The sequence below is a fragment of the Geospiza fortis genome, unplaced genomic scaffold (assembly GCF_000277835.1).
Source record: "Geospiza fortis unplaced genomic scaffold, GeoFor_1.0 scaffold237, whole genome shotgun sequence".
In the NCBI taxonomy this organism is placed as follows: Eukaryota; Metazoa; Chordata; class Aves; order Passeriformes; family Thraupidae; genus Geospiza; species Geospiza fortis.
The window spans coordinates 4,439,530-4,459,933 of NW_005054319.1; the positions used below are offsets into that span (position 1 = coordinate 4,439,530).

General features: G+C 36.8%; 1 protein-coding gene across 1 annotated transcript in view; it reads right to left on the reverse strand.

The window, feature by feature from the left end:
• Positions 1-387: 387 nt before the first annotated feature.
• VWA3A (von Willebrand factor A domain containing 3A) overlaps positions 388-20,404 on the reverse strand; it is a 22,727-nt gene continuing 2,710 nt past the window's right edge. Inside the window, exons 6-31 of the mRNA XM_031056593.1 lie at positions 19,998-20,096; positions 18,850-18,956; positions 18,456-18,581; positions 17,188-17,296; positions 16,732-16,797; positions 16,139-16,264; positions 15,250-15,388; positions 15,051-15,158; positions 14,742-14,818; positions 13,643-13,737; positions 12,603-12,722; positions 11,706-11,780; positions 10,883-11,027; positions 9,680-9,878; positions 9,179-9,249; positions 8,047-8,187; positions 6,569-6,668; positions 5,451-5,561; positions 4,997-5,094; positions 4,697-4,849; positions 4,077-4,185; positions 3,266-3,410; positions 2,643-2,787; positions 1,445-1,596; positions 1,062-1,188; positions 388-489 (exon numbers count right to left, since the gene is read on the reverse strand). Of these exons, the coding sequence (XP_030912453.1) occupies positions 388-489; positions 1,062-1,188; positions 1,445-1,596; positions 2,643-2,787; positions 3,266-3,410; positions 4,077-4,185; positions 4,697-4,849; positions 4,997-5,094; positions 5,451-5,561; positions 6,569-6,668; positions 8,047-8,187; positions 9,179-9,249; positions 9,680-9,878; positions 10,883-11,027; positions 11,706-11,780; positions 12,603-12,722; positions 13,643-13,737; positions 14,742-14,818; positions 15,051-15,158; positions 15,250-15,388; positions 16,139-16,264; positions 16,732-16,797; positions 17,188-17,296; positions 18,456-18,581; positions 18,850-18,956; positions 19,998-20,096 (3,045 nt within the window). The remainder of the gene's footprint in view (positions 490-1,061; positions 1,189-1,444; positions 1,597-2,642; positions 2,788-3,265; positions 3,411-4,076; positions 4,186-4,696; positions 4,850-4,996; positions 5,095-5,450; positions 5,562-6,568; positions 6,669-8,046; positions 8,188-9,178; positions 9,250-9,679; positions 9,879-10,882; positions 11,028-11,705; positions 11,781-12,602; positions 12,723-13,642; positions 13,738-14,741; positions 14,819-15,050; positions 15,159-15,249; positions 15,389-16,138; positions 16,265-16,731; positions 16,798-17,187; positions 17,297-18,455; positions 18,582-18,849; positions 18,957-19,997; positions 20,097-20,404) is intronic.

Consider the following 20,404-nt stretch of genomic DNA (forward strand, 5'->3'; position numbering starts at 1 on the left):
CAGAGTTGTCTTTTTGGTTTGTGTTCCATTTGTCAAGCAATAATCTGTTTGAAAGAAAAACAAACCCCAAAGAATTACAGCAGTTTTTCACAGAGGCATAGAACACCTTGGAATCCTTGCTTAGCCCTGTCCTTGGGTGACTTTTCAGGTATAATGCATTTTAAAGTTCTTTGGCAGAACTTTTGCCTACTATTCCCATTGAACTGGTGCTTTCTGGTTCTGGGTTGGCAGTTAGGAAGAAACATAAGGATCAATACAATTTAACTGTCCTTCACTCCTATTCTAGACAATTCTCCAGGTCTATTTTTTTATAAAACAGACATTGGGAGTCAGATATTCTTGTCTTTGTTCCACGAAATAATAAATACAAAGATTCTTGATAAATACTCACCTCCAAGACTTTGCCTGCTTTAAGAAACTCCTAGTTTTTGCTACTTCTTGAGTAAGGTTCTTTAGATCATCTCCTTCAAAGTAAGGGAAAACTGGATTCTGAAAACACAATTAAAATGTTTTAACTTGCACCTATTTATTGTTTTCTGTTTCCCCACCTGAATTAACTGATCCTAAGCTCTAAATTTCCCTACTTGCAGAGAAGCTCTTGGTCTTACAAGGGGAGAGCAGAGCCAGCCTAGATTGAACCTGACTCTGTTCAGTAACATTTTTCTGCTGTGGCAATGCCTGAGGTCTCATGCTGGAGAGTTAATGTGCTAAGCACTGTATAAGGATTTTACAGTTATGAAACACAAGATGGGAAGGATAAGAAAATGGTAAAAGCTGAAGTTAGCTTAAAAACCACATGCAGACACACAATATGTTTTTTACTTCTCTTTCAAAACCTATATTGCACTGTGTATTCCTTTCATGGGCTTGGGCACTTCACCAAGGCAGTTAGCAGAAAGGCAAAAACATGTACTAAGATGTCTCTTTTTAGTTTTGGTATGAAATAACTTAGAAGTTTTGTATTATTTTTTCCTCATTGTTTTTCTTTTTTAAATGAAGTTTCTCTACTGGTGAAGAACTAAGTTGCAAAGAAACAAAATAAACTAATTTATTTAACATACATCTTCATCATCCAGCCCCTCTGTCAATATTCTGTGTGCTGCTAATTGTCCATCTTCACCTCCAGAGCTGCAGTGGAAGCGCCCTCCTGTTTGGGAAGCAAGCTTCTTCAGGAATTCAACAGCTCCTCTGTTAGCACAAAGTAGAAAGCTACTTATGAAAATTGTTTTCTTAAAGCAATAGCAAAAGAATTTCTAAGAGCTTCTCAAAAATATGACATCAAAACAAACAGATTGGAGGATATGATTATAAATTCCTGAATGAAATGCAGGCCATGTGGCAGAACCTGTGTCAGAGCAACCTTCCCCATAGCACAGACTTCTGACAATAAATAAAATAGTCATTTTAAGAGATTTTTGTTTTGTTCTTGCAAAGTATCATATACCTGTCTGCACAGCTAAAACAAATGGTGTGGATTTTAATATCTTGTTTCTTTATCAATCTTTCAATTTCTTTCAAAATCAGACTGCAGCTGGTGTCTGGTTTTCCATCAGTCAATAGATACAGTGCCTCTACACCTTGGAAACTGAGAGCCTTCTGAAAAGCAGAAAATAAGCTTAAATAATTGGTACATTTATACAAAATGTTATACTTCAGAAAAAAAACCACCATTCCAATAATTTAGGTAGTATATATTTGCCAATATATTTATATTTGATCATTAAGCAACTTAGTTTTGTCGTTTCATTTTTGCTTGTTCAGGAAGGAGATCAAGGATATAAATTTGAAAATTTAAGTAGATCATCTGTAGCATAAGACAGCATATTTATAAGCAGGGCATTGCCAAAAATTGACTCATTGAAATAAGAAAGTTAACTGGTTTTGGACAACTACAGACAAAAGATTTTTACATTATATTTTATGGGAGTTAAAGTTGTTTAATATCTGAAAATCAGGCTCACTAGGACTTACATGATTATTACGAAAATTTGCTACAGTAATTGACTCAGTGGACATCTCTGTAATATACACATCTAGCAGCTCTACTGGACTTCATTCATGATGAATGCCATAACATTTATTTAGAGATTGTGCAAAGTTGTCTGGAAGAAGAATTGTTCATTAAAGGCAACTTTTCCTTTTTGATTCCATTTTAAAATCTCATAAAATTGCAAGTTCAGTTTTAAGTTATTATTACTAGTTGATTTCTACACTGAGAATTTTTATAGAAGTTTCTTCACCTGTTACTGAAGTTCAAGAATTGTACTCAAAACCCATGAGATTCCAACAAACACTGCTTATTAAAAACCCTGTTTGAGTCAGAGCAACATAGCACAGCCACAGTTGTACATAAACAGCACTTGGGGCAACTGGCTATTTCCCCTCTCCAGTATTCTTTGAACACAAATAATAAAAGAACTATTAATGTTTGACTTTTTTTTAAAACTTAGTATGAGCAATTAACTTGAGTATCTATGAGCCCTGGGGCCAGAAACAGTGACTTGATTTCTAAACTGTGCAGTGAGTTGCATATAAAGATGTTGTACGCTTTGACATCATCATTTCCCTAGGATGTCAGCAGTCAGGTGGAAATGTTTTTGCCCCACAGACAGGCTGTGTTCCCCAAGCTGTGGCACACCAACCTGTAAAGCTGCAAGGATGCAGGAGCCCCCATGAGCATGGCATGTGGAAGCCCACTGCACAGCATCATGGCAGCTTTCATCAGTTGCCTCTACAAGATATTCTTTCCAACTCTCTGTATTTTCTGCAAATCTCAGCAGGTTAAACCTGAGGAGAAAGATGACCCACAACATTTAACCCTAACCAATACAATGAGTCACTTTGCATAAGACAGTTTTGAAATAAGTAAATACATTTAACTAAAAAAAACCCAAACACAAACCCAACAGTAAAAAACCACCAAACCCAACCACACTCCCGATCAAAGAGGGGGATTGGATTAAAATCTTCAGCCTTGGAAAAGTCAAAAAGCAAATTTTACTTTGCATGAACAGAAAACTAATGGAAATGCCGAGCCTAAAAGGGTAAACAGCATCAGCCTACAGCAGAGGCTCAGATCTTGGAGTGTTTACAACTTACAACTGTAAAAGCAACAGAAAAAGCAGTTCTTGTCACATGCACAATGTACTCTAACACACAATAATTACATGAATTGTGTTTCAGTGCTGTATCACTGTAATTATTAAGCAATCTGATTACATAATAATGAGTGCAGATTTCAGTCTTTATCAGTAATTTACCATACCTGACTTCATTTTTTCTCAGCTGTTCCCAGATAAGGGAGGTAAGTTCTTTTGTGACAGGTGGCAGATATGGGCCCATGGAACCAGATGTATCAATCAAAACACAGACATTTGCTTCTAAAATGGTACCAAACCATCTTCGGCTTCCTGGGCCAGAACATTAAAACTAATTAAGAGTTATTACATAGGCTTGTTTTATTGAGCATAATGTAAATCTTCAGTCTTTAGGGGTAATTCTGGGCACATTTCTACATAATTAAGTCTAATCTATGTGGCAATTATGTAGTTAAAAGGTTAACAATAGAAAAGTGTTTGGCCATTTCAAAACTAGCACTATCAAGCATTAATTACCAGCTAATTATAACCAGCATTAAATAATTTGTCTTTTACAATCGAACAAAAAATTAAACTATTTCCCAAGAAAGATCTTTAAGAGCAACAGAGATCAAAATAGTCTTCACCAATAATGATGCTGAATTTCTAAGCAGGGCACATTCTAAGCAAAACATGCAGAAAAGCTTGTATATGTTACTGTATATATTCTGTTGATAGAAAGCTTCTACTCTGTATTCACAAACACAAAGAGCAAATCCTAATTATTTGTCAGCAAGCAAGATGTTTATCAGCTGCACAGATGCTGAATTTTCTTGTGTTCACAAAAATAAGTTTTAACTTTCAATGAAATGCAAGACAGAGAACCTTTATTCACATTGGAGGCTCAGAGTTACATTCAGATCCATTCTACCAGAAACAGCAGACAAGAAGGGTTTGTACATATTTGTGCTTTCCAGAAAACCAGAGGCACACCAATACCTGAGAGAAGCCACTGCACTCTCTGGATGTAGCGCTGCAGCACCTTCTCCAGCTGCTCTCTGTAGGTTTCCAGCTCTCTAGGCTGAAAGTGCAGATGTTTCACAACCCCCTGGAAAAATTCAGTTTGTACAAGAGCATCTTACTTCAGGAAATCTGAGCTGAGCTGCTATATATGCAATGTTGGCACTGGACATCAGGGAGATGTTTGTCTTTTTAGCTATGAAATATGCTAAGAAAAATTCTGTGACTCTGTTGCTTGCACTTAATTTTCTATGCTTCTCTCCAGTCATTACACAAACTGAAACAATCAAGATCCAACATTTTCCCAGTTTTAACTCACACATGGTTTTGAAAAGTTTTACTTAAATTTTAAAAATTATTTTTCATACTGTATGAATGGAGGAGACGCTACACATTCTAAAGAACATGCAGTTTGGACTTCTAACATGCTAAATGGTTTTTTGCAGTGAATAAAGACCTTCTCTAGCTTGCTAGTGAAAGTATGATTTAGAAAGATCAGGGAGGAGTGGAGAGAAAAGTCAGGAACATCAATCAACATTCACTAAACAAACACAAAGCCTTTCAATAATGTAGGTACCTGACATCTGCAAAAAACCTACATTGATTTCTGCACTGGGGAAGATAGAACAGTATTTTGCTGATACTTTCTTGTGCAGAGACTCCACAGCTGTCTTCTGGTGGGTACAGCCTGGACCAAACATCAGTCTGGGCAATTCCAGGTTAAGCTTTTTAATACTGTACTTGGTCAGCCACTTGTAAGACAAACAAATAGAGCAACTGATTGTTGGCAAATATCAAAACAGCTTAAGTAATAACACATTGTACAGAATCACAGTTAACATTTACATTAATTCAGATGGATAGTTCCAAAATGGCAATTTTAGTAAGGAGAAAAATACCTCTTTGCTTGAACAGATTTCCTCTTCCTCTGGCAATTTGACAGAGCAAACAGATTTTTTTACACACCCTGCCTTGGGATACCTCTGATATATTGTACCTATTTAAGAAATGAACAAAGTACCTAAAAAATCACTTATTTTAAAAAATTGTCACCTTCAAAAAATTCCAAACCAAATCAACTGAACCAGCACCGTTCACAGTGCTTTTCCTTGGAGCACCTTCAACCAAAAGATCCCAGGGGACTTTACAAAAGAAAAAACCCCAAAAACCAGGCAAAAAGTGTCACCCACCTGCATCTAAAGTAAAAATCCTTACCACTGTTTGGTAAGTGAAACTCTCTCCCACTCACTGTTCAAAGCACCCTGGTTATCAGTGACTTACCATCCTGCCAGTTTTATAATAGAAGTGCTGATAAGAAAAGGGCTTCACCCATCCCATCCTGATAACACATACCCACATTTCTTCCTTCTTCAGTGTAAAATGCAGACACAGAAAGCTCTGGCTGCTTCCTGGGTTTGTGCTTTCCTTTATTCTCAGTCTGAGGCCATTCTTTTACTGTTTGTGCTACAAGTAAATAATAGATAAAAAACCCCATTAATTTAACTCAGCTGGAAAAAACTCTTACATGAGCAGAACCCAACCCTGTTCTTCTCTTCATATATTCCTATTACTACAACTACAAATGCTTCATTTTCTTTGATACTGCTTAAGAAAAATTATATTACAGCACTACTTCAGCAGCTTTCATAGAAATGAAACTTTTACAAACAAGAAATTACCATCAGGAAGAACATCACAGGAGTTAGTTTGAAAAAAATTAGAGGTTTGAACAAACAAAATATTTGTTGGAGAAACCAGTTAACTTTGTACAGAGCACCTAAGATGCAAATATGAATCTAAATTTCTAAACACTGCTACATATCAACATCAGATGAGATTTGAAGACTCAAATTTAATGCAAAGAAAAATAAACTGCAAATGTTAGTGATGACACAAAGAAAAAAGTCAGGAAAATGAAAAAAAAAAAAAAGAAATGGGGGAGACATGAACTGGCCTTTAAGGGCCCAGCAGTAACTGGAATCAGTTTAAGAGCTTTCATACACCAGGAGCAGTTGGAAGAGTTAGCACTTCAGGCAACCTGACACTGGTGTTGTACTTTCCTTCATTACTAGGTCATAAATAAATCAAGTGGAACAGCATATTAATTAAAATGAGATCTAACTGATTTAGTGGCAGTGTATACATTGAACTAATAAAATAATAAATGTCTGAACTGCTGAGCCTTATGGCATTTCCTGATAAAGGTCAGGTATTCAATCCTAGGACCTGGAAATCATTGCACAGCTGTGCAGGGTTCCTTCCTTACACAGTATTGAAGCAAATGAGGTAAATTACAGCTAAAACTCACCCCAAAGGAATTCCAAAACAAGCACAATGGTTCCTATAAATTTGATTAAAGATTACAATTCCAGGTGTTTCTAAAATCTTAATTTAAATCTCTAACTTAAATACTGTCTTTTAAGCAAAAACCAAAAGAAACTGAAGACAAAAAGCCCCTAATCCATTCAGACCTGGTGGAATTCCTGCTTTGGCACTAGGAGGACGCCACGCCAGCGCTCTTACAGGCGTATTTCTCTCTGCACCATGGTTGTCTTTAACATCCTTAAGCACCTTTAATAACAAAAGAAAAAAAAAGTAAAAAGTGCTTCAGATGGATCATAACTGCATTATTCTAACCTGGAAATATGCTTCTTTATTATTGAATTCCTGCTTTACTCTGGCTTTGATAAATCCACAGAGTGCCATGACAACACATTAATTTGCAATTTCTGGCTGCGTTAAGTAACTCTAATGTCTTTGTTTTAATTTTCTTGCCAATACCATCTGCTACCATAACCTGAAGACTAACACCTACATGGAGAGGAGTTTGGACCTTTTTTGCCACCTCAAGGAGCAGTCTAGTATGGTAATGCCCTTGCTTTATAGAATACAGTATTTAGTATCTTCCTCAGCATTTTATTGACTATTAAAATCTAGTGCTGACACCAGTAATTTCTCCTTTGGGTTTGGCTTATCCCTCTAGGGGTTGAGCAGCCTGCTAAACAGCACAAGCACTTGTTTAACCCTACTGTAGGGTAAGACTTGCTGTGACACTGAGCCTTCAAGCAACTGACATCTAATTTAACATACAGCTCTACTAGAAATATCACCAAACATCTGTGGACAACCCCATATCCGTTTTCTACAAGTTTAATCCCTGCAAAACCATGCTCTCTTGTCGTCTCTGAGTAACTAGTTTCTCCTGCATTTGTGAAGAGGTGTTGAGAATATGTCACTTTTGATAAAACAGCCTGGAAGACCTACAAAGCCTTTGCAACATTCCCACACCTACATTCCCACACCTACAATGCCATTCCCATTGCAAAGATGAGAACTGAAAGTTCCAGCAGACACTGGCCCTTTATGCATATTACAGTTGTGCACACCTACTCAAAACAGACAGTCAAAATTAATAAACACTAGCAAAATCCCAGGGGATTCAGTAGTGCAGCTCCATGGAAATAAGCACAGCAGGCAGGAAACAAATCCTGAATCCTGTTTGTGTTTTATGCTGGCTCTCTGTGAGGTCAAAGACATGCTACTGAGCTGCAGCTGTCTCATCTGTAAATGAGCAGAACATCATAATATTCAGTACCCTCTAGAAGGACTTGCAAAATAGATGTAATTTGGTAAAGCACATTTCTGCTTTGCCTTTGTTTCCATTAAACATTATTTTTTAAGGTCAGAGGAAGGATTATTTAGACACCTTTGGACACTACAGTGTGGTTCCATTACAATTAATTACTTAGAATGATGTACTTTTTGGTATATGGACCATTTTGAATGCAAACAAATTCAAAGTACTATCTCAGTGCTGCTGTTATTTTTTCAAATTCTCAGCTGAGCACTTCTCTCACGAAGAGGAACATCCAACAGGTGGGTAGGATCTTTAATTAACACACAGCATATTAAAAATGGGACCACTTCAAACCATTCCAGCCAGACTCACAGCTGTGGGTTTAGGAGATGGCACCTTCTGTGCTTTTTTTTTCTCATTCCTCATAAGCACATTTGAGTCTCCTTCTGCTGTGAGGGGTTTCACAGACTGATTTCCTGAGCGTTGCTTTAAGGACTCCACCAGGAATGCACACTGAAATGGAAATCCACATTGGCTAGTAATTCAGATACATGGAATTTAAGGAAATGACATTTCAAAGACAGGTATTTTGTAGTTACTACTACAATAATAAATAAAATTCCCATCTGACAATGCTTAACACCTCTAACTGAGCAGAAACCCCTTTGTGCTGTGCTTGCTCAAGCACACTGAATGGAAACCCCTCCTAACTCTGGGCAAACAGATTAAACCAAAAGGCAGCAGTGTACATAAACCAAAGCTGGAACAAAGTGGAAGATGGTGAACCAAGTATATGCAACTGTTACATGATAACAAAGTCATTTTAGGTGTCATCGAATAGCTACCAGCTCTTCTTTTAAAAAAATCCAATTTCTGTGACTCCGACTTGCATCCAACAGGGTTTTCAGCCCTCTGGACAAGGTTCTTAGTGCAGATCTCTTTCTACTCACACTTTTATAAGAAGCAGGCACCACAAGGCCAGGCTGGCTATGCTGCTGCAGTTATTCTGTTGGATATCTTTGGAAAAAAATCATGTGCTTGGAATATGGTGAGATACAGTCTAGTTCTACACCCTCAGTACACCTGAGAAAACAACTGGCTTAGAATTGACAAAGCCATTGTGCTAATGACAAGCCCTCCCTATACTGGGACTTACAAGAATGTAGTGTTATTTATTTGCATAAAACATTTATAACTTTATTATAATGAAGAACTAATTTATTTGAAAAGAATTCATCACAGGATTGGCAACAAAAAGGAGAATCACTTGAAGTGTAAACTTGTATTTGGTATGGAATCATGGCTACTCCAACAGCAGTCCCTGCAGTGCTACTGTGCAACTGCTTTCTAGTCCATAGTTTATGGTCACTATTCTCACACTCTAGAACATTCCTACTCATCATAAAAGGGTTTTGTCCAATCTCTTGAATTATCAGCTGAAAAAACACTGTTGAATTTTTTTAGGAAGAAACAAGTAATTTAAAGAGTTCTATGTAATTCATACCTTTTGGGAGTAGTTCTTTGCTTTTTCCATTTCAGATATAATACTGGTAATATCATCACTTTCAAAAATACCTGATAATCAAATGGATGCTAATTAGCATGGGTTTCTTAAAGTGTACAAAGTAAGTATTTTTTAAAATGTACAACACTTTGCACCAGATGCTAAATACCAATGCAGAGAATCAAAAAACCTTTGTTTCCTGCAAGCCTGATCATCTGGACTTATCATATTAATAACTATATTTTAAAGCATCTTTAAAAAGCCTAACAGAAAATGGTGAATTCAAATAGAAACAAACAAACAAATTCCTTCATTAAGGCTGCATTATAATATTCTGCAAAGTGGCTGAAGGTCTCAATAAAACTATGACCTGTGTTTATATCTCAGTGCTTTCAGCATATCTTAAAAAAGTAAACTACTTGATTTGGGAGTAAAAAAACATTAATTAATATTATTTCATTAATGAAAAAGAAGTATGTGCTGACTTTCCTTTGCTCATACCTGCTTCTCCAAACCAGTGAAACCTCCCACTGGCTGCCTGCACAATTTCTTTAAAAGCACTGGCAGTTTCCCTGGGGGTGGCATAGCAGGCTGGAATAATCCCACTGGAGTCAGTGCCCTCTGTTACACTGAACAGACAGACATGGAGCTGTAAATCCAAACCACTGCAAGCCTCAGCCACATAAGCACTGATTGTGTGCTGCAAGACAGAGAGAAAAACATCAGGGGTGAGCCTCTACCTCAGACAAGCTTCCATCTACTCCACTGGTTCCTGACTGATGTCCAAGTGCTCTCAGCTGGAGCAGCTCAGAACAGAACATGCCCTGAGTAGTGCAATGCCTCCTCAGTCCATGCAGACACACAATTGTCACTATTGCTGCTTACAGGGACAACAGCTCTACTGCAGGCAAGGGGTGAGCTGGGGTGCGTTTGGGAACCAAAGACAGAGATTGTGGACATCAATGTAGCTGTGCACTGAAGCAAAGTAGGGATGAAACTGCCCATTTGTCCCTCATTTTCTTGTCAACCATATGGGCTTTAATGATTTCTTAGGTCTGCCCAGAATTTCCAGAGGTTTGGTAACAAAAGCAGGAGCCACCTCACTGCCCACACATAGAAAGTCAAGGCTGTGCACACAGCTTAATGGCCATGGAGCACATTCACAACAAACATGGATCCAGGCAAGGGATTAGTGGGGTAAAAACAGCAGCTGTCTCTACACAGTGTGCTATGGAGCTCCACTGGAAAATTATTTTTGAATAATTTTGTATTATTTGGATTGTATTGTATTTTTCAATAATTCTGTACATGAATTGTATAGAAATGGTAAATTACAAAAAATCAGCTTGCTCCAACTCAGAAATCTGAAGCAAAATGATGCCCAGAGCTGGAATGGGAAAGGAAACCTAAAAGAATTCTTGAATTTTCTATAAATAATTAATAATTGCTTCCTCCAACACATGACTAACAATTAGCTAAATAATATAACTAACATTGACTAACATGACTAACACTGACTAACTAACAGAAATGGAAGTTTGGGATCTTGACAGTTGTGTTGCCTTAGGTATGTAAAGGGGGAATATTCTGCCAATGAACTGTGATTGGCTATAAGGGAAAAAGGCATGGGGAAAAAAGAGAAAAATAAAGTTGATATTAGTTTTGATAGGAACTTAGAGAAAAGTTGCCTGTGATGACACTCACTGTTTCCTGATCAGGTATTCCAGTAGTCAGCAGGTAGAGACCCTGTGATTTGTGTTTATCTTTGTCTTTGAAATCAACTTCCACAGCTCTTCTAAGTGCATTCATGAAATTTCTACTGCCCTTGCACTCCAAGCTCAACACCCACCTAAACCAAGATGTTTACAGTTCAAAGAATGAAGACAAAAGCTCTTGTTTCTGCTCAAAGCAATGAAGAGAACAAAGTGTCTTAAATAACACTGCACTGGAGTCTAAAATTTTTGAAAATGACAGAGAGCAAAACCAGATTGTATAACAAATTGTTTGTTCTGGTTTCTGTATTGCCAGCATGGCAAACTAATTTTTAAAGTAAGATACAAAGCATAAAGAGGAAAGAATTCTCTCCTAATTTTACGTGGAAAAATATTAATGTAGTAGAACTTACAGAAACATAAGTGAAACCAGAGGTATAATGAGAACAGAGAAGATGTGACTCCACAAACAGAAACCTGGGATTTTTTTCCAAAGCATGTGGGAAAACCCCCATTGTTTAGCTCTCACATCCCAACTGAACTTGAAGCAGTTTTCAATTCTTCATGTAACCTCTTCATTCCTTATACAGACACTTCTGTATCTGTGTACATATGTATTATATATACATATGAAACATAAAGTCACCCCAAGCTTATTAACTTTTACAATGCTATTTTCACAAGAAACCACTATGAACAATCACTGTAGAACATGGCAGCCTATTCTTGTAACATGATAAACTTATACAATTTTTTAGTTGTTTGAAACTTTTCTCTGTGAAATTCACATACACAGGATAATTACTTGATCCTACCTCCAAGCCTTTTCTAAGTTTTCTGGTTGGGAAGGACACAGTTCCTGCTGCCAAGGCACAATGTCACTCCCAAATCTTTCATAGAAAGATAACAGCAATTAATTTTCAGATTATGGTTTGGAACAAGCAAAAAGATAAAATAAATTCACTGACGAAGAAAAATCTCATTTAGGGTATTACAGATATAAAACTACCTGATGTCAACTATTTTCTACTTCAAACCATTTAATTATCCACATTTATCCACCACCCCGGGTTTATTTGATTTTCTTTCCTGAATAGGATCCTACAGGAGCTGGGAAAAGCTCAGAGGAAGGGCTGTGAAAGAGGAACTCCAACCCTCAGCTGCTGCCTGTACCTCTCTTGTGGGATAAGGGCTCTGTTCTCACACCATGTTAGGAACTCCATGAGCTGCTGGCTCTTGCTTTTACCTGCCAGACACCTGCCCAGCAGTTGTGCCACATGTTTCTGCCTGCCAGTGCTGAGTACAGAATTTTACCACTATAATATATTAAACAGTATTGGAGTTACTGTAAAATTTAAAGGGTGCTCTCAGTTATGGAACCTGAGACATCAAAATCCTCTTCTGGTGTGTTTCTGACAGGTGAATTAATACTGTCATGAGCAATATAGCAGGATGAGTATTTGTTACAGGTATGATGAAATCAGTTCCAGCGACCCTCACCCAAAAAAGTGATTTTTAATTACTAATCTGGTCTCCATACATCTGATTCATGCACTCACCCAATAAGGACCAATCAGTGCTAGTCTTGCAAATACTTCACTAAAAAACATTAAATACTAAAATATGCCTATTAGTAACTACAGTCTCTCAGCATACTTCTTTCATTGCAATGCATTACAGTTATTTTAAAAGACTCCTAAATAGTTACTTACGCTATAATATTGAAGCAATCCTTATTTGACATTTGTTCCTCAAGTAAAAGTCGCAAACAATGCTGGATATGAGAGATGTAGGTAGAGTTTGTCACTGATATATCAACAAGTACAACTACCCTATAGGAAAAAAATGCTATTCATTAAAAGGAAGAAAAAAGTCTTACTTAATTATGTTTTCTTATCTTTAGTGCACTCTAACTTGTCAGGGAAAGTATCTTCTACCTATGTATCAAGATGTATAAAGACTGAATCTATTTTTAAAAAAATTCTGCAAAACATCAGGTGATATTTAAAAAATGAAAATAGGAACAGTAATGGCAACTTCTGTCTTTCCTAAACTATGGAATAGTCAGAGTACTGGCTACTTGTAGTGCCATTAATGGCTCCTGAACCCCAAACAGCTCTTCCCCTTCTCTGTACTTGAGTATCTAAAACCCTCCTGCAATGTGTGAATGTTTGCCACATGGACAGTTCTTGGATACTTCACCCTCCTTTCCCAGCCAGCACTCCAGGAAGATATGGAATATTACTCCAAAGACAAATGGTGAAGGTTTCTCTCAGCTCATCAGTGCCAGAGTGGTTGCTCAGCTATGGACTGACTGATGCTATTGAGCACATTCCTGTTTAGAGGAAAGGGTTAATGATGAGCTGCTCAGCATGGCCAGTTTTGAGGCTTGCTTGCAGAGACAGTGCAGGATGGTCACAGTTAATGGACAAGGGATAATTTGGGAGCAGTAGTTTTGGAAAGACCCACAGGTGGGATGGACACTCAGTGGGATGTGAGTTTCCAGCACAACAGAGTGGCCAGATGGGCTAATTCAATCCTTAACCAATGAGCAAGAAAATCTCTAGTAACAGGGGCCTCAGCTACCTTCCTTTTGTCTGAAACTCCATATTCAAGGCTTGCAAACAGGAAAAAGAGCAAATGTGCAATTGAGGTTGGGTAAGGCCTCAGACAAGATGTAAATAAACACCCTCCTCAAACACATTAAGACTTCAAACCTCACAAAAAAACTTCCCAAAATCAAATACAATACCTTCTTTCACAAACACTTCCCCATATTCTTCTGCTAGCAACAGACAGCCAGTCAATTCGTTTCTCATAGATTCTTACCATTTTAGCAAGGACTTTCTATGCATAAATAAAGAAAATTTATGTTAAAAATAGAAAGTTCAAGTCTTTTATTGCCAAATGCTTAGGACAAATAACATAACAGCATGGTAATGAAAAAAAAATTCATTTAGATTGCAACATTTTATTCTTAGTACAGATAAGAGAACACAGTCCATGAAAAAAACGTACAGTGATAAAAAAAGCAACAAAGAATTAAAGGTCTCCACTTTTCCTCTTGCCACCATATTCCAAAACAGTGTTCAGGCATATCATTAAAAAAACAGAAGAGCTTTAAAAATACAGTTTTTGCAAGCTTACCCTTTCTTTAATAGCCTTTTTAGGCAGTGTTCATAGCAAAACACATAATTTAACATAAACACAATATTCTCACACACGTGTAATTCTTTAACAGTATCAATTTGATATTAAGGTAATTTGTCCAACCTTCATATACCATGACCTTTCCAAGTCTATGTAGGTATTATCTGATGGCATATCAAGCTAGAAAAGGGCACTGAACTCACAAACAGAACTATAATTTAGCATGCACAAAACACAAGCATCTCCCAGCGAGCAAGAAGCCACAGAAGCTGCTTTTCATTTCAACCACTTCACACCCTCCTTTTGGTCTGGCTGTAGAGTTCCACAGACTTCACATCACTCCCACTTCAATGGATTATTTGCCCTGCCTGGAAACATTCCCATAGCCCTTTGTCAGGACTGCCAGTGAAGTGGCAAAGAAAGAAGACTGACAGACCACTATATAGCAAACCCTGGCTGCTAACATCCCCAGACAGCTTCTCTTTCATTAAACTTGCCCCACTCTCTGTTGATCTGCATTCTGATCTAGGAGGAAATCCTCAGCAATCTCCTCTGCCTGTAAGAATCCCAGTGGCTGCAGACTTACATGGACAGCTGTCTGCACAGGAATCCCTGCAGCACTTAGCTAACAAGACAGTTAATGAGGAATAATTAGATGGTAGCCTAGCCCTGACAAGGCCACATCACGTTAGACAACTCACCTGATAGTTGTACAATACTGGCAGGTCAACATGGATATTTTTTACAGTTCCATCACACCACTCAAACTGCATCATCACTTTCTAGAAGGGTAAGTAGAGTTAAGTGTTTACAGAACCCAACATATGATAGACTGACATGGAATTTCTTCCTGGGTCATTCTTAAGAATGACATTAAGTATTTGAATCTATGACTCAAATGTCAGTCTGTAGAATTTCAGCTAACATATAAAGCACTGATTTAAATTAGAAAGATGTAACAATAGAAAGAAAGAAACCCCACAAACCCAGGGAAAAAAGTTCCTCCTCACTTGCCTCATGCAGAGTTGATGATACTGTTTTTTTAAGAATAGGTACAAAATCTTCCACAGGAGAGAAAGCATTGGGAGCCAGAACTTGATAAAGGTCTAACTTTTTAGCTATAGGAAGAAAAAAAAATACATTAAATAAACCACGTAGTCTGTCTTTAATTCATGTTTCATACCTGTTAAGCTTTTCTTTCTGTGCTACCTTTCAATCCATACGTCTTTAACCAGTCTGCTGAGGTTTTGGCCAGGATGCCTGGTGTTTGAATAACTAATGGTGCTTTGTGCTTTGGAGGCTTTGGGAAGAAGCTAGAAGGTGCTGTACTTGCAAATGCTGTGGAAACCTAAAACAGATTTCAAGAAAGGCTTTTGCAAGTTTTAACAAAATTTATTTTTACCCTCAATTCAAAATATCCAGCATGGAATCCTGGTGAACATAATTACAATTGAAGTTGGGATTCCAACAAGCAAAACTCTTTGTAAGTAGCTATCAGTGGTCCTCCTAAAAATGGGCTTTTACTGGGGATATAGAATCATCTAAGCCATTCCAGAGTGACTTCTGCTCCATAGGTAGTCTACACAGTCCTTAGTAACTATGAGGTTAGAAGAGAGAAAAAAAAAATAATATGTACAGCATGGGAAGGATGAGGGGAAATATACTTAGAAATTTTATTCACAAAAAAATTCCTCCCAGTCTTGTATAGCAGTGCTACTAAGACAAGCCCTTATAAGTTTGCAATGGATTTAAATGTTCAGCTAAATCACACAGGAGTAAGTATCTTTTCAGCAATTTAAAGGACAGTTGGAACTTCATTTATATGATTGTGCATAGAGTTAGGCTGGTGCTCCTGAGATTCCCATTACAGGGATCACAGGACAATGTTCTATTAATGCATTTTGGAGAATGTTAGCAAAATGTCTCCTTTACTGATTTTGTTCTTAATTTGCTCTTAACAATGAATTTTCAATAGAGAATACTCAAAGTTCACAAATCAAAATACCTGATCAATCATACATTTTTTTTCATATTGTGGACACTTAAAATTTCTAACCCTAATTATTCAAAGTACCTCTGGAAATAAGAAGTTACATACATCTGCTCTTTTACTATCAAGCAAGCCACCAACTCTTCTTTGAAAACTCTGTTTGATGCTTTTGAGTAGGTCCTTAGCCTTCTGGGATTCCTGAAGTAGCAGATAAAAATCACTGCTATCAAAATTCTGCAATTACAAAAACAATCGGGGAGAAATAAGTCAACTACTGTTCAAACACCAACTGAAAGCAGCCTTCTTACTTTACTGTGCAAACATCAATACAAGACTGCCTGGCATGGCAGAATTGAGTGTGAATGTATCTAATACTCTGCATATAAATTAGTAATAATTCATAAACAAGATATTACTTTATTGCTTTGAATCACTCTACAGTAAGCCACTGCTTACTACTGACTTAGTAAGCCTAAGTCAGTAAACAATAACTGCAAAATTTATTGCACTTTTAAGAAATGTTTTCAGTTGCAGAAAGAATTAACCACAGGTTTATTGAGCATATCCTCAGCATTTCTATGACAGAGACTTTCAGAATTCTTCCTATCCGTTTCTACTCAGTGGTAATTATTTTACCTTCTCAAAGTGAAGAATCATCAGCAAGAGAGAAAAATGCTTTGCCTCTCTCCCTTGTCACCTACCTCTCCCTGGGAAGAGTAGCAATGATAACGGCCTCTTACAGCTTCTGCAAGGTTCTTTAGAACTGCCTACATATAAAAACAGGAAGAGAAGAGAAGAGAAACAGTTACTTTGACTTGATAATCTCTTTTGATAATGTGGGTTGTTGGTATTCAGTTCTCACTAGAGACATAAAAAGAATATTTGAGATACATGTAGTGAGAAAGCCAAAATAATTATGTTTCCATCACTTGCTTACCAGTCTTATTATAATATGGCTGAAAAACTGAGTAAAGCAAGTTACAAGATGATGCTCCAAAAAAATTTTTTCATGCGTGCAAATATGGTCGGAAAAGAAAAGAACACTAATTCAAAAACTCTAATGATTAGGTTAGCTCACAAGTTTATGAGAGAAGGCATTCCAACTAATAGGAAAAAAAATGCACTTCAGGAAGTTAAGTATTGACACAATTACTTACAAGGGAAGCAGGGTTGCTGCAATCATATGTAACAATGTGAATCTGCACTTTTCTCCCCAGTGTGCACTGCTGTGCATAATCACATAATATTTCCAAAGACTGGTCAGGGCTGATTAAAAAGGAAAGAAAAAGATATTGACAATGGAAGTAATCAAATGGGAAAAAAAAAAGCCATACTGAAGAAAAAACCTGGGAAAGAAATAATAAATCATGGGAATTATTTAGGTATTTAGCATTATCATGCTTTTGGAGGGATTTTCTCTCCCTCTTTCAACCATTACTGAGATGTCACTACTGGAGCTTGGTTCTGTCCGGAAAATATGGATGACAACAAATCCACTAGGATTCTATTTCCATTCATAACAGCTTGTGAATGAAATGTTCTGAAGTATTCCCTGCTAGTCCTGAAAGCTAAAGATCAGGAGTTGTGGCTTTGGTCACTGTGAAGAAAACCTTTCAGCTCTGGTATGTAAGGATGTCCTGTTTCCAAAGGCACCAAAGAAAGAGAAACTTTGCTTTATGTTTAGAACTTAGTGTCCCACACAGATGTCATTTTCTGAGCTCTGATGACTAGTAAAAACTTTTCTTTGCAGGTACACTTCTGCCAGAGACAGAAAGTAAGGAATTTTTCACATAGTATTAACTTCTGGTTTCTGTTCAGAGCAGATCTAAGCAAAATTTGGAACCTTGTAATCAACACTGTGTGTTCAATAAGTTTGCTGAAATTTAAGTTTAATTACTCTAAGTATCAATCTTGCCAAGCTTACACTATCCTTTTTTGCATATTTAAAATAAAATACAATTAGTAAACTAGGAGTAAGATAACACTCCTAGAATCCTTATTGTAGTCTTTTCCTTGTAATTCCAACTCCAATATTGCAATTGTCAAATTACGACAGTAGAACTGCCTTTGAATGCCTAATGCTATTTTATAGCAAAATCTGTCTTATTCTCTAATCTTCCCAGAGGTGTGGACTCTTTCAGTGAGATCTTTAATGACACTTAATTGGTGTAAAACTAGAGCTAGCAGGCTCTCAGTAAATTACTGTGCTAAGTGATCTGCATAGGAAACACATAGCTTCATAACAGAAATGAAAAGATTCATAAATAGTAAAAAAGGGAAGAAATAAAGGAATTCAAAGGTATAAACTAAAAATACGTAATACACAGATCTTGAATTTTCTATTTATTTTTGTATCTAGTTCAGTTTCTTGTACCAATCCCGCATCCAGGTTAAATCTGGTTGTTAAGACAGAAAATTAACTTACCAGCTTCCTACAATAAGAACCAAGGAATTCAGTTCTCTCATGGGAAGGACATGCCTGAAGGCTTTCAGCAAATTGCAGCCTCGACCAAGCTCCAGCTCTTGTACCCACTGTCTTGCTTCGTGTAGCCTGGGAGAGGGAACAAAAAAAAGAATATTTAGGGGCTAAATAAGAGAGATCACAAAGGTTACTACAAACCACAGGAGCAGCTAAGATAGTTTATGTGTGAAAACCATCTTGAAACCAATGATCACGTGTCAAATTCATTGCTTTTCTCCCCTCTTAAAATCACTGCAGGCACAAGATGAGAAACATTATTACCTACATGAGATTGCTCAAATTAAATGGAGACCTTGTCTGAAACAACTTGATTTTTCAGAGAAATTAACTTACTTACACATGAACATTGATGGTTTTTGGACTCTCCCACAGTGGTGAAATTTCTGTACTGAATGAGAGGCAGTACAATTCCTTCTTATAACAAAGCTGCTCATCTATTAAGCACTAATAAAAAAAAATTATGAATGCATTACTATCCATGCTGCTTCTGGCAGGGTTATTATGTAAAAGACTAAAAATAGTAATTTCCTAAAAATAGTTACAGCAATATTTTCAGCTACCACTAAAGAGCTTCCAAGAAAAACTCATAGAAATTCAAATATTTGGTAGGGATAGAGACAAAAATGCAAACTTAAGTCATTCCAAATAATTTGTTAATGGGGCACAAGGCAGGGATATTTGTTGTACTGGTACCAGTTTGTCTCTTCAGCTCATGACCACATGAAACAGCAGTGATCTAGAATGCACACAGTCACACACCAGGCAATTTCTAAAAAATGGTTACCTCATAATCATGGATAGGGCTAAACAATAGTTCACATATTCAAGCTAAGTAAACCAGACTGGAAACTGAGTTTTCTTGAAGGAGTTTTATTTGAAACACACAAATGAAAAATACAAATAATATAAATTGATGGTAATTAATTCCTGAATGTGGGAAATTGAATTGTACCAAGCGTCAAATATAGACATTATCTCCTCCTTCCTTACTGCAAAAGTTTCCTAAAAACAAAGAGCACAGTAAAGGACAAGTTTCTTCTGAGAAGACAGAAGATTATTAATTCAGCAAGGTTCTGACAAAAATTGTGAAGTGGGCCTTACTGTGACAAATGATAACTTAAAGGAAACTATATTTACTATAAACATGCCCATGTACAACTTGGGTCTATCTCTTACAGCTGCTTTTGTTAAGCAAGTTAATTCCACAGAGAATGTCGATAGAATTGAGAAACTTTAACAATAACACTTTCCTTAATAATATTTTGAAGTATACTGGATGTGTTTTGATTTGGATTTGTTTTGGACATTAACAAATACTACACTTTCAAAGACATTTGGAGCATGTTTTTCTACAACAGAAAATTTCTATTCTATTGTATATTAGGATTTTAAGCAGATTGTTTTCTATTTGGTTCCTGGCTTCTAGTTCCACAAAAGCTTGATTAGTATGTTAAAACAGGCAAAATTTGCTTTACTATTACTTACCAAAAGGTTCTTCTGAAAATCCAACAGTCTAGGTCCATAACTCAAATGAGACACATCAACCAAAAGTCCGACTTTAGTTCCTTTTATAACACCGAACACCTTAGAAAAGTCACTGTAAATATCAGCTTATCTACAGTTTAATAATTTTACCGTTTATTCTGTACAACACCACTTTTAGATCAAGCATTAGGTATTTATTTTAATTTTAAACCTTTTAGCATAAAGATGATAAAGTCAAGGAGGAAAAGAAGAAGAAAAAAAGAGAGTCCTACTGGCTCCCAGTTAATCCTTACCAGTGAATCATGTTACCTTCTTCCCAAGAAAACTTATTCATTACTTGAAAGGATAAATAAAAAATAACTTTGTCCCCTTCAGGCTAAATCAAGCAACTTTGTGGAAACCAGATT